The 16,284-nt window shown below is 40.7% G+C and overlaps 1 protein-coding gene across 1 annotated transcript in view; it reads left to right on the top strand.

Moving 5' to 3' along the window:
* The window catches only part of dgkg (diacylglycerol kinase, gamma), a gene marked incomplete at its 5' end in the record, with an annotated part of 126,927 nt that overhangs the window by 19,872 nt on the left and 90,771 nt on the right, over positions 1-16,284 (top strand). Inside the window, 8 exons of the mRNA XM_083997045.1 lie at positions 4,029-4,091; positions 5,041-5,307; positions 7,317-7,469; positions 9,464-9,513; positions 10,885-10,959; positions 11,810-11,929; positions 12,800-12,917; positions 14,734-14,822. Of these exons, the coding sequence (XP_083853171.1) occupies positions 4,029-4,091; positions 5,041-5,307; positions 7,317-7,469; positions 9,464-9,513; positions 10,885-10,959; positions 11,810-11,929; positions 12,800-12,917; positions 14,734-14,822 (935 nt within the window). The remainder of the gene's footprint in view (positions 1-4,028; positions 4,092-5,040; positions 5,308-7,316; positions 7,470-9,463; positions 9,514-10,884; positions 10,960-11,809; positions 11,930-12,799; positions 12,918-14,733; positions 14,823-16,284) is intronic.

Consider the following 16,284-nt stretch of genomic DNA (forward strand, 5'->3'; position numbering starts at 1 on the left):
AGTTCCTCAGTTTCTTTCCAAAAAAAGAAAACCAAGCCAGAGAGCAGGTGTATATATATAAAACCACATATTTAATCTCAATCCAGCCTGCGACGTCCTTAAATGGAAAAGAAAAAAAAGGATTCTGCATCCCGTACGACTACAATGACTTTATTCTGCTGTTTGACTCGATCGAACAGAGGTTGTGTCTAAATTTAAACTGGATTAAAAGCCACCGCAGAAAATAAGTTTATGTGTTTTGTTCTTAAAATGATGAGCCTGAACTTTTATTCATCCAGTTGTTCAACTTTATTTAGTTAGAACAGAGAGGGATTTGAGTGTATATATATGTATATGGGTCAATGATGGGATGCAACCCAATGTCAAGTGGTGTAACCAGTATTTAAAAAAAAAAAAAACCCTCAAATGTGGAATGTTTCTTGACAGTTTTTACATAGTTTGTCACATAATTTAGAAGAAAATCAATGTTTTTAGGTTTATGTCCTGCTCAGTATTGTCAAATACATTGTGTTAAAATTTAAATATAGAAATACAGCAAAAATCTATTTCACTTTAAAGTTTTCTGAAGAAAAAAAAACATATTTTTAATAGTCGACCTACACTTAAATCCACTGTGGGTGGATAAAATAATTAATACGTATCATTCTTTTGTGGTTACACCATTTGATATTTTCAGGGAATTCTTACTTCTGTTCAAAAAAGAGAGGTTCAAATGTCATAAAAACAACATGAACACATTCATTAATCATCCTTCATTCATTAATGCAGTCATGTACTTAATGGTCAGTGGTAATACTAATACAGTCTGCCTTGAGTCCATATTTATAGCACAATGCAGAGTGTTTCATCATGTCAGACAACTGGCAAGATGTCTAGGCCGATTTAAAAGGCTGATAATACAATCATGTGGAGTGTGTTATGGGAGTAGTCTTTTATATTTAACCTCAGAGGAAACCAGACTGACTCATAGAGCTGCAAAACAAAAAAGAAAGTCAAAGTGTTTTCTAACAGAAAGTTGTTTTGTTTTGAAACCAGGACCCAGGTCTTCTATTGTAAAACAACCACGTCGACCACATTCATGTAGTTAATTCAGCAGCAACATGTATTTAATGTTTCAGTTGTTTGACCCTTCATTTATCCCAGCGAAGTCAGTGTGTCCACTCCTGATTTAAACCTCCGTCCCTCCACCCAGATGCTGCGTGGGCTCCTGTCTGTCCGTCCGTCCATCTGTGTCCTCGCCACTGAGCAGCTGAGGACACAGATGGACCGTGGAAATAGAAATCTGTTTAATGCTCAGAAAAGTTAAGAAAAAGAGAGAGAAAGAGAGAGAGGGGGGAGGGGGGGGGGGGTCTCAGTGTCTCAGTGTCAAGTCTCAGTCCAAAGTCAAAAGATTCAGTTTGTCAAAGAGAAACGGCAAAGATTCATGTTTTAAAAGCTAAAATCTGAGAGCGTTTGGAAAAATGAACCACTGACTAAAATAATATTCCCTACACTATAATGATCAGCTGATTGATTCCTTATTCTGCTGATCAGGATAGAATATATACTGTAGGTAAAATAGACGGTAACACTTTATAATTAGTACACACTATTAAGCATTAAATACTGAATTCATCATTTATAACACATGAACACTCATTAGTATGTAGTTTATAAACACACTTATAAATGTTTTACTCATCATTGATAAGCACCAACTGTATTTATAAACTACATACTAATGTATTCATGCGCTATAAATGAAGAATTCTGTATTTATGAATGCTTAACTAATGCTTTTATTTATATTTATTTAACAGGATCCCCATTAGTCTTCCTGGGGTCTGAAGTACCTTACATCGACAAGAGATGTAAAAAACATATCACATTTTCAATATCTTATCAGTCAAATAGACATCTTAATACATCGTGTTTGCAGTAATACTTACAACAGCACATTGATGCTGTGAAATCTTACATTTTACGCCTTTAACATTTGATTGCATTTAAACAAGTTGGTAGTCGTCTTAATATCAGTCATTCATTTAAAGCAGAAGTGAGTGATATATTTGTGTTAATATAAGTCTTAAATAGTTATATCTTCCGACAGCAATCACTTACATAGAGTGTTTGGTCTGAAACACGGGTCTGTCAGTCCCTCTGCTCTGAGCCGAAGAGAAAACATTTATCGTATCCTACAGTTTTTATCCAATGAGGAGAGAGAACGGCATGCAGGGCTGTGTGTGCAGCCAAGGAACGCCGTGAATGTGGTGACGTAGCGACGAGGACTGTTATGGTGCGTTCAAGGAAACTCGTATTTTTCCGACCGTGAAGTGGTACCAGTTCGATCTGGTACGAGTTCACGGGTCAGAAGTTACGAGTGGCCGTTATAGTGACTTTCACCGGTAAAACAGGTCAGAAAAACACGAGTGGGTTGCCTGGAACGCTACAAAGTCGTAAGTTGTGACTTGAAGCTGTAATTTACGATTTCAAAAGCCTGCCTGGAACGCAGCATTAGCGAAAACGACCGGATCACTCACTTCTGCTTTAACAGCAACAAAACAGACGGGATGAAACAGGGATAAGATATTATACTTGCCAGACTGGATTATTGCTCAGCTTAATAGTGTGTACTTATTATAAAGTGTTACCAAATAGACTTTTAGATCCTCCACCTGCTGCTCCAGGTAAAAACTAAACAAACCCATCAGCTCCATGAGGACCAGTGAAGCTTCAGTAGATGCTGTTAGTTTGAGTGAAGTTCCCAGCAGCTGACGGCGGGCTGCGCTGCCACCTGCTGGACGTCCTGAGGAACATGAACCAGACTGAGCCGATCACACTGATCAAACCCTCCACTGAGGTTTTTATTATTGACGGTTGTGATTCAGCCCTCTTGTATTTATTAATTAATTATAATCGATCCTTTATCCAGCAGGTGGTTTTTATATCTGAAGCTCAGGACGATGAGATTAAATGAGTTATACTGACCCCAGATCTGCCCCGACAACACACAGTGTCATCATGCCTCTGTCTCTACCAATATAATATCATGTACTGTAATGTTTCTGGGGCTTTTATTTTGGTGCACTCACTTAACTCAACATGTTTCTGGCTCCGGTGGAGACCTGTTGTCTGGATACAGCTTTCTTTATACTGTCTAGTGTTTTTAATACTCTATATAATAAGACACAGGAAAGTCACATTTTATATTTCAGATCATTCATCATTTTTTCCTAAATAGAGTATTCTATGTATTGTGGATAGTCTTTCTTATATTTTATACTTTGATAATAGCACTTCTATACAATATAGTGAATGTAATATTCTTTACATTGTGTATAATATACTGTAGAAAACAGTTTTACATGTGTGTGTTTTTTTACGCTTTATCTGTATGTCTTGTATATAGTATCCACATTTTTTGTATTTTTTTCTGTATATAGTAATTCTGTATACAGTGTTTATTAAGCTGTATTCTTTATATTTTATGCAGTATTTATTATACTGTATATATTATTTTATGTTATGCACTGTGTAAAGTATTTCTTATATAACATTTTTATGATGAATGCAGTCTGTATTATGCTGTATACTGTATTTATTGTGCTCTGCTCTATATAGTATTATAGTATAGTATAGTTTTCATGCTGTATGAAGTATTTTAAATGATGTATACAGTACAGTAGGTCTTATGCTGTATACAGTATTCTTCATGCTGTATATAGTATTTTTAATGATGAATACAGTATGTACTATGCTGCATATAGTATTCTTATGTTGTATACAGTACAGCATGAAGTATACAATATTTACTGTGCTCTATATCATATTTTTCATGCTGTATATCGTATTTTTTATGATGTATACAGTGTGTTATACTGCATACAGTACTCTTCATTCTGTATCCAGTATGTATTATACTGTATATAGTACTCTTCATGCTACAGTTTCCTCCTCTTCACTGCTGTTCACTCTCTCCTGCTGCTCCTGCTGCTGCTGCTGCTGCTGCTGCTGCCGTCTCTCTCTCTTTCCTTCTGACCGACCGGCAGAAACCCGCTCCATAGACGCAGGCATCTCTATTCAGACTGAAGTGGCCTGTGCCCCCATCACAGGTACCAGAGCAGCAGCCGGACCCCCACCAGGAGGGAGGAGGGGAGGTGGGGGGTCGGGGTCCTGACGGCTGTGACCTCCTGTGTGTGTGTGTTGTTTTGTTGCTGTGAGTGACTTGATGCTTTTATTGTGAAAGGTTCAACCTGGTCTGGTGGTGTCACCTGCTTCCTGTCCCTCCCTGCGTCCTGAGCTGTTTGTACCTGTTGTGAATTTTTACAATGTGTTTTTTCATTTCTCCATTTCTTGCACTTTCTGTATAGATGTTGTTGGTTTTATTTATTGTTTTATTGTTTTTACTATTTTACTAGCCTAGAAATCTAGACGCACCCTAGTGGCAGCAAATATATTTGCTCCGTAGGTGGGTCTAGAAACGAGCCATGGGAACTTTTTGAGTCTTGAACACCGATTGTGTTCACCAATCACAGCGCTCTATCTGTTTAGAGAGTCGTTGGGCGGGCTTAACGCCATGACGACATACATTTTAATTGGCTTGTCAGGCTAACGTCATCCTGCTCTTTGCTCTGATTGGTCGTAGCGCTACCCTATTGCGTGCAGAGGCAGTTTGAAAGACAGCCTTCATCCCGCCCCCTGGATTGAGCCGAGGTCTACCGGTCGTTGCCAGACTAGACATGTTAATGATATAGTCTGGCTTGTCAGGCTACTATTTTACTATCTATTTATTGATTGCATACCTACAGTAGTGGAGTAGCAACATAATGTCGTTGTACTGATGTATAATGACAATAAAGGCTTTCAATTCAATTCAATTCAATTCAATTCAATTCAATTCAATTCAATTCAATTCAATTCAATTCAATTCAATTCAATTCAATTCAATTCAATTCAATTCATGTTGCTCCTCCTCTCCTTGAACTGTTTCCATCTTTTCTCTTCCACTAATCTCTCCTCTTCCTCCTTCTTCTCTCTCTTCTTCTTCTTCCTCCTTCTCAGGGATGAACGGTAAGAGCATCCTGTCAGCGATGGGCCGCCACACGCCGGAGCACTCGGGCACCGCCGCCGGCTCTGGAGCCACCACCTCCCCTTGTTCGTCTCGCTCCTCCTCGCAGCGTTCGGGGACCGGGGGCCAAACGCCGGGGGGGCCCCACCGGTCCCCCTGCACCCAGGTCAAGGCCTCGGAGGGCTGCTGCAGCAGCAGCAACGCCCTGACCCCCAACGCCGCTCCCGCCCGGTCCCCAGCGTCCCCCAAACTCTCCCCAGGTGAGACCGACAGCAGCTGGACGGTCAGGTTTAACCGTCCAGTAAAGGGGGGGAATCTTTTACTATCTAACAATTAGATTTTTGGGGCTACGATTCGATTCAAAATCAATTTTCGATTCAAAACGATTTGATTCCTAATGATTTCTGCTTCAGTCTATCGGTGTGCAAAGGATCCTCGTGATCTACTCCAGTCTGCTTTGCAAGACAGAATGACTAAAGTGTCTTTTTCACATTTATTGAGTTTTAAACATGTATCCATGCTTAGATGGAATTGTTGAAACTGTTGCATAAAAGCAATATCACATATTGCTTAAGTAGCAAAATTAAAAGTGCCTCTTTATTTAAAAAAAAATAGTGCAGTTAAACATGCTGCCTTTTAAATTCTAAGGAAATGGAGGCCGACAGCCAGCAGATTTGTTTCATTTTTTTTTATCTTTTAAAATCGATTTTGGGACTTTTTATATCGATTCTGATTCGTATTAAATGAGAATTGCGACTTATGTGAATCGATTTTTTGGCACACCTCTACCGTCCAGTGTGGTTTACTGGAGGAGGGGGGCTGTGATGGACTCAGTCCTTTTTATTTCGCTTGAGCTTTGATTTAAATCCATCACATCATGTCTTCTCTTTTTAGTTGTTGCCACATGACCTCATATTTTTATTTAGTTTATTGGTTGTTTTTTTTATCAGAAGCATTTGTTATTCAGTAAAGCTGCAACTATTTTAACATCTTTTAGTTATTTTTCAAGCAAAAACTTAACTGACAAATATTCCGTTTATTCTCTGCAGTGAATTATACCGACGCCATCACGGCTCTGTCCACTCATATGATGCAGTTTCTGGGGCTGGTCATGTTAGTGTTGCTGTGTGAGTTTAGTTACAACAGGATTGACTATACGGTAGTTTCAGATGTAGAATATCCTGAGGTCTGGCTCTGGTTTCCTTCTCCACTCGTCCTTTATTCTCTGGGCCTCAGTCCAACGATGACAAAAGGCGTCTAATAAAAGTTGATACTTCCTGTTCACTGGAGACAAACCAGGTGTAGTTAAAAGAATAGTTCACCCAAAATTCAAATTGCACTCATTATCCATCTCACCCTCATGTGGACTAAGGGCTGGGAGAAGTTTCAGAGTCCTCCGTGGCTTCTCTGAGTTACAGGGGGTCTCGGCGTAGCAGTGCATGTCCATATGACGGTTGCAAATGGATACCAACTGTCTTCGTAACAAAAAGACACACCAAAAAACATCCAAATACCTCCATGCTGCTCGTATGTAATGTCCGTCTTGTATTGAAGCCCCGTAATGCGAAATTGTTCCGAAAAAATTTAAATAAGTCTATTTTTCAAGCTTGTTTGACGCCGGTGGACAAGGAAGAGGAGCTTCTGCTACAAAACAAGCTTGAAATATAGACTTATTTAATTATTTTCAGAACAATTTCACATTTCGGGGCTTCAATACAAGACGGACATTACATACGAGCACTATGGAGGTTATTTGGATGTTTTTTCGTGTGTCTTTTTGTTATGAAGACAGTTGGTATCCATTTGCAACCGTTATATGGACATGCACTGCTACGCCGAGACCCCCTGTAACTCAGAGAAGCCACGGAGGACTCTGAAACTTCTCCCAGCCCTTAGTCGACATGAGGGTGAGTAGATAATGAGTGAGAAAATTTCAATTTTGAGTGAACTATCCCTTTAACTGAGGTCAGGTCCAGGTCCTGGTTCAGATCCGTCGTCCCTGTCACATGATGTCATATTGTTGTTGGTCAGCAGCCTGTGACATCACCGTCCTCTGTCCTGCAGTGTAAACAACAGAGTCTTTGTCCACCTGTTCTCCGCGCTTCGCTTTTGTCTCTGTGCAGCTGCAGGACCAGAGTGGGTTTTTGATCCTTCAATGTGTCGTTCACTCTGTCGGCCCAGTGTGTGTGTGTGTGTGTGTGTAGTGATGACTGCTCTGTGTGTGTGTGCGTAGCTGTGAACACTCTGTGTGTTTTGCGTCCATCGACAGAGCGGAGCCACTCTGAGAAGCACTTGTCGCTGCGGAGGAGCCCGTCGCCCCAGAAGGGCCCCCCCCTGCCGGCGCCCCAGGTGGTCTTCCTCAAGGACATCGTCTGCTACCTCTCGCTGCTGGAGAGGGGGACGCCGGAGGACAAGCTGGAGTGTGAGTGACACGGGGGACGAGGGGAGGGGGGTGAGGGGTGTGTGTGTGGGTGGAGGTCGAGATCGAGCGGCGGCAGCTGTCGTTCGCAATGTGTGTGTCCATGGTTACGTGCAGACTGCAGGCAGAAGTGTCCCAAATCAGATTTTCGGGGGTCAAGAGACCAGGCAAGATGATTTTGAAGTTGTGTGAACATTAAAACCGGATTTATTTCCAATCAGACTCAGCCGACTTCCATATCTGGTCCTGAGTTGTTGTTTTTTTTGCAACTTTTACGTCACTTTATATCGACATTTGTCACATTTTGCTGTTGACATCAGATTTTAGATCAAATCATCTTTTCTTTTTAGCTGAGGAGGAAGAATGTAAATATCAAGACACGTGATTATTATGAGGACTGGTGCTGGATACAGTGATGGTTCTTGGAAATGGTCTTGCATTGGTTTGGTCTCGGTCTTGGACTTGGTCTCAACCCCCTCAAAGTCTTGGTCTTGTCTAGATCTTGGTCTGCTCTGGTCTTGGCCACAACACTAGCGGAGATGAAGCCAGGAGAGGTGGGCTCCTGGCTTCATCTCCGCTAGTGTTGTGTTGTCCTCATAATAACCATGTGTCTTTATATTTATATTTTTCCTCCTCAGTTTAAAAAGAAAAGATGATTTGATCTAAAATATAAACCATATTTAATGTAGTAAACAAAGTTTGTATTGAACAGAAGAACACAGCACAGAAGCTGCTGAAGTCTCCTCCCACTGTCGACACTGGTGACACCAAGTTGTTCAGATGGTTTAACACAAGCAGATACTTTAGTACAACTATTTGAATTAACTGAAACTTATTGAATTACATCCCATAAACCAAAGTGAGACAGAGACAGAGAGACATTTACGACACTACAGCTGTGGTCTTGACTGGCCTTGAGAAAAAGTCCAGAGTCCAGCTCGATGGAGACTGAAACTGTTTCTACATCCACACAGACCGCAAAAAGCACCGCAAAACGCCAAAACACAGAGTTGGTCTTCTTCATTCATTTCCTCCATAGCAGCTGCACAGACACTCTGAAATAAAAGCTAAAAATGCTCATTTCATCCAACACAACACCTTGCTGCACCTGCGTCACCGTTATTGTTGACTGGAATCTGACACAGGCCCAGGGTTCCTACGCAAGTATGGAATTTGATTTTATACATTTCCGGGTCTGGAAAAGTATGGAAAATGGAAACTATTGTATGGAAATATATTTGTCTTAATACTTCTCTGGGTTTGGTCTTATCTGAAGTTATTTGGGTTAATTATTCTGCATGTGTTATTGTACCTAGCTACAATCTCTTGGAAATTATTTGGTGACATTATGGCACACACATTCAGAATAATGAAAATCAATAAATAAAATAATATAATATAATAATAATAATTTATTTACATGATACACTAATAATAATTACTCAAATGTTTTTTTGAGAAGTCTGGAAATTAGGGTCTGGAAAAAGGCCACATTTTAAAAGCTCATGTGAACCAGCGAAAGCAAAACATCAGATCTGAGCACCTGTGTGTGTGTGTGTGTGTGTGTGTGTGTGTGTGTGTGTGTGTGTGTGTGTGTGTGTGTGTGTGTGTGTGTGTGTGTGTGTGTGTGTGTGTGTGTGTGTGTGTGTGTGTGTGTGTGTGTGTGTGTGTGTGTGTGCTCAGGTTGACAGCCACACTAATGAGCCTGTTGCCTCCTCCTCCTCCCAGGCCTTAATCCCTGACCTCCTCTCACTATCTCAGTGTCTCAGCCTCTATATTTACAAACAGTACATGAGGATCCTGTAATCTCTGCTAACTACCCCCCCCCCCCCCCCCCCCCCCCCCCTCCTCCTCCTCCATGCAACACCGGTCCAGAAGTAGCTCGGCGTTCTGCTTTAACCCCGCGTCCAGGGAAACAGAGCTCATTGAGACTTGGACCTGACCAGCTCTGCTCCGACTCCTCATGGGATCTCTGCTCTCCTCTCCTTCTCCTCTAGTCATGTTCCGGCTCTACGACACCGACGGCAACGGGGTGTTGGACAGCTCGGTGAGTGGTCCGTCTCTCAGGGTTCCCGCGGGGTCTTAAAAAGTCTTAAAAGCATTGAATTTATGAATTTGGAAACAATACCTTAAAAAGACTTGAAAAAAGTCTTGAATTTTGATTTCTGGGTCTTAAAAGTTGTGCTGTATTTAACTTCTCCATATTGCATTTTTAGTCAAAAGTTTCATTTGTCAACCACGAATCACCAATGTTCTTCTTGCTGACTTATGGATAGTGGAATAAATCTTGTACTGTGGAGCCTATATGGTATTATCTATCATACAGTGAGATTTTGATATCATGATGCCTTACAGTATGATACTGCAATAAATACCATGACTTGTTATTGAGGTGTTGTAATATTGTGAGATTTTGATATTGTTACACCCTTAGCAGAGCACAAAGAGCAGAAAAATAGTGGGATGATACAGTTAAAGCAGTACTAAAGAACTTTCAGTTTTGGTTGAGTTTGGCGGCGCCTGTGGACCAAAGCGGTAGTGTTTTGCCTGAAGGAAGACTCCATTTCCCATGAACACTAGTGTGAAGCCCTGTAAATATCCTGCATTAAAATTAACAGAAGACATCAAAACTAAGTTTCTGTTTCCAGTGGATCATTTCAAAGTGAAAACACAAACATAATCCATTGCTAAAGTGCCGTTTTGCCTGTTCCCTCCTTGTTGTGACTCGCAAAAGTGAAAGTGAAACTTAAATGAGAGCAGGGTTCCTACCATGCTCCTCAAAGTTGCTTAGTGCCAGAGAAAGAGATACAGACCCCCTCAGGCCATGACAGAGGTGTCATTCAACTTGTTGTAAGTCGATGTATCATCACAAAAGTTATGAAAATATTTTATGAAGGTTGAAAAGTTCCTTAGTGTTGGTTTAATTTACAGTAAACGCTCTGAAATTTGAGGATTTCACTTTTCTTTGCCGGTAGGGCAGTGAAATAGGTATTACATTTTTATATAAATGGTCTTAAAAAGGTCTTAAAAAGACTTGAATTTAACCTGAAGGAACCTGTAGGAACCCTGGTCTCTGCTTCTCCTCCTCCTCCTCCTCATCCTCCTCTTCCCCATCCTCCTCCTCTTCGTCTTCCTCTCTGTGTTTTGTCTCTGTCGTTGGCCTTTAGCTCTCAGCAGCAGCAGCAGCAGCTCCAGGAATAGAAACCCAACTCCAGTGTTTACATGAGATCAGCGCTCGCTCGTTGGTTCTGCTCAGTTTAATATCAACACACACATGTATGAGGTCACAGAGGGGAACGTTTTTAACATTTCTCACACCTCGTGCTCCTGGTTGAACCGTGTGTGTGTGTGTGTATATGTGTGTGTTTTAGTGGTTTACATCCCTCTGCTGTGTGTCTCTTCTCTTCTCTTCTTGCAGGAGTTGGATCGTATCATCAATCAGATGGTTCATGTAGCCGAGTATCTGGAGTGGGATTCAACAGAACTGAGGCCGGTGAGCAAACAGACACATTCACACAGTGGCAATAAAGTCTGACACACACACACAGAGACACACACAGACACACACACCTCTCCCTCTGTGAGGCTTGTGTCATTATTGACTCTCATCTGACAAAAAACTACAGTAAATTATTCGACACAACAGAGTGAAACAAAGACAAACGACTCGACAGAAAACAGACAGACAGAGACAGAGAGACCGAGTTTCACACCTCCGTTTCCCCCGTTCAGGACGGTTGTAATCGGCTTCATTCATGCTTTTCAACAACACAGACGATAAACACACAGAATGAGGCGGTGAGACTCGTCCTCACAAAAACTAAAGGAGACAAAACACGTCACACCTCCACAGTCTGCAGTTGGTTTCAAGGTTTTAATAACAACTTTTTACAGCTTGTTCAGGGATCTACCGTATCTACAGTGGGAGAATAAGTATTTGATCTCCTGCTGATTGTTATGGTAAAGTTTATTTTAACAGAAAGAGACAGAATATCAATAAAACACCCAGGAATAATATCTTAATTTACATTTGATCAAGTCGAATAAGGGCAACAATCAACAGGGGGTTGAAGTCTTATTTTCTCCACTGTATCTACGGTTTGTGGAGTTTTGATCAACTTTTAAAAACATATTTTCTATGAATTCACTTTCTCTACGAACTGTAACTCAGTTTTACTCATCTTACGTGGTTGTCCTCTTTACATCACAGCTGGGCTGATACTGTGCTGTAATTCAGTTGTGTTCTGTGAAGTACTTTGTTTTAACTTAAAGAACATTATTCAACAGAAGAGTTGTAGAGTTGTTGTTTGTGCAGCTCAGACAGATTCTTTGTGGTTGTGTAGATCCTGAAGGAGATGATGGAGGAGATCGACTACGACCGCGACGGGACCGTCACCCTGGAGGAGTGGATCAGAGGAGGCCTCACCACCATCCCTCTGCTGGTGCTGCTGGGCATGGACACGGTACGGACCTGCCTCTCTCTCTGTGTGTGTGTGTGTGTGTGTGTGTGTGTGTGTGTGTGTGTGTGTGTGTGTGGAGATGGACAAGACTGTGCAGATTCACTTGTGTGAGGTTTCTTCACACTTTTTAACTGATTATTTTTAGTACAACAAATCTTTTTTTTCTGGTATTCTTACCCTACACTGCCCGAGAAGCTTTCAATGTATTTTGTATTTGTTTATATATACATATATATATATGTTTGTGTGTATGTGTATATATAAATATTTTTTTATTTGTTTTTGTTTTTTTTTCTTCCTTGAAGCTCAGATTATGCACTGTAGTGAAGTTTGTCAGACCGCACCCCTCTCTCCTCTTTGTTTGTGTGATCATGCTGGCTGCCTCTCACACTCACCACTGGTGTTTGAAGTAGTTTATATAGTATAAGTTTTATATCTATATATATATATATATATACATTTCCCCTTCAGAGGGAAATATAATTTTCTCTGATCAGAATATTGTGTTGAAAATATCTTCCAACAATAAATAAAATATTAAATTCAAGCTGTGACAGTGATGAGATTCACTGTCACAGCTTGAAAATATAATAAATAAAGAAAAAATACTTCCTATGAAGGTTGAAAACAAACATCCCAGTGGTTTCTGAGGAACGACACAAAAAGTATTTACTGTAGGTTCAAACGAAGCTGCGTCAGACGCTGTGAAAGTGTAAATGTTGCAGGTTATAACTTAAATTGAATCGTGGAGCAGTTTGAGTTAAAGGCGGTTTGATCCGGTCTGTTTGTGAGAGTCGACTCTGTCCCATTAAAAGAAGAGTTTCCATCATGTTGTGTGTGTGTGTCTGTTGTGTGTCTGTTGTGTGTTTGCAGAACGTGCAGGAGGACGGGCAGCACGTCTGGCGTCTGAAGCACTTCAACAAACCAGCGTACTGCAACTACTGCCACACCATGCTGCTCGGCGTCCGCAAGCAGGGCCTCTGCTGCTCCTGTGAGTCTCCTCCTCTTCCTCCTCCTCCTCCTCCTCCTCTTCCTCTTCCTCTTCCTCTTCCTCCTCCTCCTCCTCTTCCTCTTCCTCTTCCTCCTCCTCCTCCTCCTCCTCCTCCTCCTCCTCCTCCTCCTCTTCCTCTTCCTCTTCCTCTTCCTCCTCCTCCTCCTCTTCCTCCTCCTCTTCCTCTTCCTCCTCCTCCTCCTCTTCCTCCTCCTCCTGTCTCTAGTTGCGTTTCCATCCACCTTTTTTTATTTGCATTTTCAAAAATTGCGAATAAATACTTGAATGGAAACGCCAGAAATTCGAAAAAAGTCAGTAAATGCGCATAAAAGTTTTTACGCTCGGAGGGGATGGATTTGTCAGCGTATCGATTAAATGAAAATGCGACTTTTTGTTATGGAAACAGGTTATGTGAATTGAGCCAGAGTTTGTGGGTGAAGTGCTGCTGGACTTCACCCAGCGACGTTCAAACAAATGGAGAACGACGCCCCGGTCTCCCAGCTCTCGTCTCTGCACCGCAACACAAACACACTCTGTAACCCGTAATGTTTTGTTCATGACGGTTCAGACTACACAATCACACGCCGTAACATCGTATATGTTATGTAACGTTATCCACCGCTACATTTATTGATTTTTCGCCGGCTTTGTTGTCAACAGATGCACATGGGCGAGAGGAGTGTAACCTAAACAGCAGAAAAGCGAGCGGACTTGGACAGTTCCCGACTGTCTTTCTGTGTAAATATCTCATGTTACAACATGAAAACCTGATGCTTATATTCAAGTGCAGCCTATATAAGTACAGTGTTTTCTTTTAAAATTTAGCTGGTGCGGATTATACAGGTGCGTCTATAGTCCGGAAATTATGTAAATTGTCCATGATGTTGAGTGTCAGCTGAGTGTCAACTGTTGGATACATTCACTAGGGGTGGGAGAAAAAATCGATTCACATAATATCGCAATATCTTTTTTGGTGATTTTTAAATCGAATTTTTTTTTTCAAAAATCGATTGAAGAAAAATAAAAAAATTTTTTTATTTTTTTATTTTTTTGAATTTTTTAAAATATTGTGCAATGTGCATTTGTTAGCCTTTTTTTACATACAGAGAGTACACTTTATAATTATAAGAGTATGTTAATTTATAGGCTCCTACAGTATTTGTGCGCAGATAAATGTTAAAAATGCTAAAGACTAAAAATCGAGAGAATCTGCAATATCGTAGAATCGCAATTTAAATTGAATCGCCATCCAAAAAATCGTAGAAAAATCTAATCGGGAGAAATACATATCGTCCCAGCCCTAACATTCACGCTCTGTTATGTCGTAATCTCACGCCGCACTCCTCCTCTCCCAATAATCGCAAAACAATAATGAATGGAAACGGTCATAAATTCGCGTTTGCTTTTTGCGCATTTTCACAAAATCCGCTCTTAAATTCGATACATTTGGATGGAAACCCAGCTTCTGTCATTATCTCTCCGTCTGCCCCTCCCATCGTCATCTGATCTGATTGTCTTCTTCTTCATCTTCTTCTTCTTGTCTCTGCCTCTGTCTCAAAGTGAAGTTGTTAGTTTTTCCTGTGAGTGAATCAGAGTCATTAAAGAAACATTACGTAACATCCCATCATATGTAATTCCATCTCTGGTTGAATTGTGCAGCTCTGGAGGTCGATGTTGTTGTTGTCACTCGTGGTCTGAAATCATCAGCGTGACGTTGTGAACCTTGTTATTAGATTGTGTTTTCACCTGACGGGTTCGGACTGGAGGCAATGTGGAGAGTAAGACTGTAAATGTTGTTGTTGTTGTTTTCCTGCAGTATGCAAGTACACAGTGCACGAGCGCTGTGTGTCCAAAGACATCGCTGCCTGCATCAGCACCTACGCCAAGTCACGTAGACACACCAACGTAAGTACACACACAGTGACTTTGACTTTGACTTTAGACATTTATTGTCCCTCTAGGGAAATTCTTTTTCACATGACCATTTACATTTCGTTTCACCAGACACATACAACCACCCTCACTCATACGTGTTGATGGTTCTACAAAAGTGGTACTTATTCTCCTGCATTTCTGTTCTTTCTGGCTGTTGTGGTGTTTGTCGTGGCCAAATGTGTCTTCACAGAGTTGTAAGATTATTTGTCACAATACTAAAATTTCAAACTTCATACTGATGATATTCGATACTTGATACCATAGCACAGTGGTTCTCAACTTTTTCTTGAAAATTTCACCTCTTTTTTCTAGAACATTGAAACTTTTTTTCTTTTTTTGGGGGGGGGGGTGATAAAAAAAATAATTAATGGCTTTTTCTGGAACTTTTTCTAAAAACTTTTTTTTGGGGGGAGAAATTATTATGTTGAATTCTTTTCTAGAATTCTTTTAAAACTGTTTTTTTTTTAGAATTTTTTCCACTTTTTTCTAGAACATTTGTGACTTTTTTGGGGGGGGGAAATTATTTTTTTTAAAAAGGTTTTTTTTTTTAACTTTCTATTTTTCTGGGAAATGTTTAAATTTTTTTCTAGAAAATTTTACTTTTTTTTTTTTTTTTAAATCTTAATTCCTCCCTAATTTAAACATACACTGACTAAAAAAGTAATGCTCTTCATTCTCAGAACAAATATTTGTGTATTTTAAGGTATTTGCTTCAAAATTTTGTCCAATGGGGGGTCCGTGGTTTAGGGGGCCTTCATGTAAAAAAGTTTGAGAACCACCTGCCATAGCATATTCGATACATCAGCAGTGCTTCCCTTTCAGCCTTTTTTCTTAATCCAAAGCACCTATAACGTGTTTTTATTATTATTTTTGTTAAATAAAAAACAAGTCTAATGTGTTGCTATGGCTTCATTACATTCATTACAATGCATTTCTCCTCACCTCGATACTTTTAGAAATCAGTAATGTATCCGGATACGCCGTTTTAGCATCGATACTTTTGACAACCCCACAGTTGTGCCACATGTTGTGCTCTTCTGGGGGAACTATAGTTGTGGCACGCATTTTAGGAAATGACTGGGAATATTTACTTAAAATTAATTAAATTAATAAATGTTTCCACGTCCCAATGGCTGGGAAACACCGCTGCAGAGTACTGAGACAACAACCCCAACCCGGAAACTGAGTGAGGTCGTGCAGGGTTTTCTTCTTCTGTGTTTCAGCAGTGACGTGATCGACCGGTTGAAGATGATTTCTCTGACTCAGGTCACATGATGGTTTTCCTCTGTAGAGCTCTGTCCTCTCATTCAGCTCAGGGTCACGACCTCAAGTCGCCGTTGGGCCGCGGGAAAAACCCTCCTGTCAATAAGCAGCTTTTTATTCGGGTCAGGGAGTCGTCGGGTCTCTGCAGTGTTATAAAGTCTACGGTTTA

Source organism: Trachurus trachurus (assembly GCF_905171665.1).
Source record: "Trachurus trachurus genome assembly, chromosome: 21".
Classification (NCBI taxonomy): domain Eukaryota; kingdom Metazoa; phylum Chordata; class Actinopteri; order Carangiformes; family Carangidae; genus Trachurus; species Trachurus trachurus.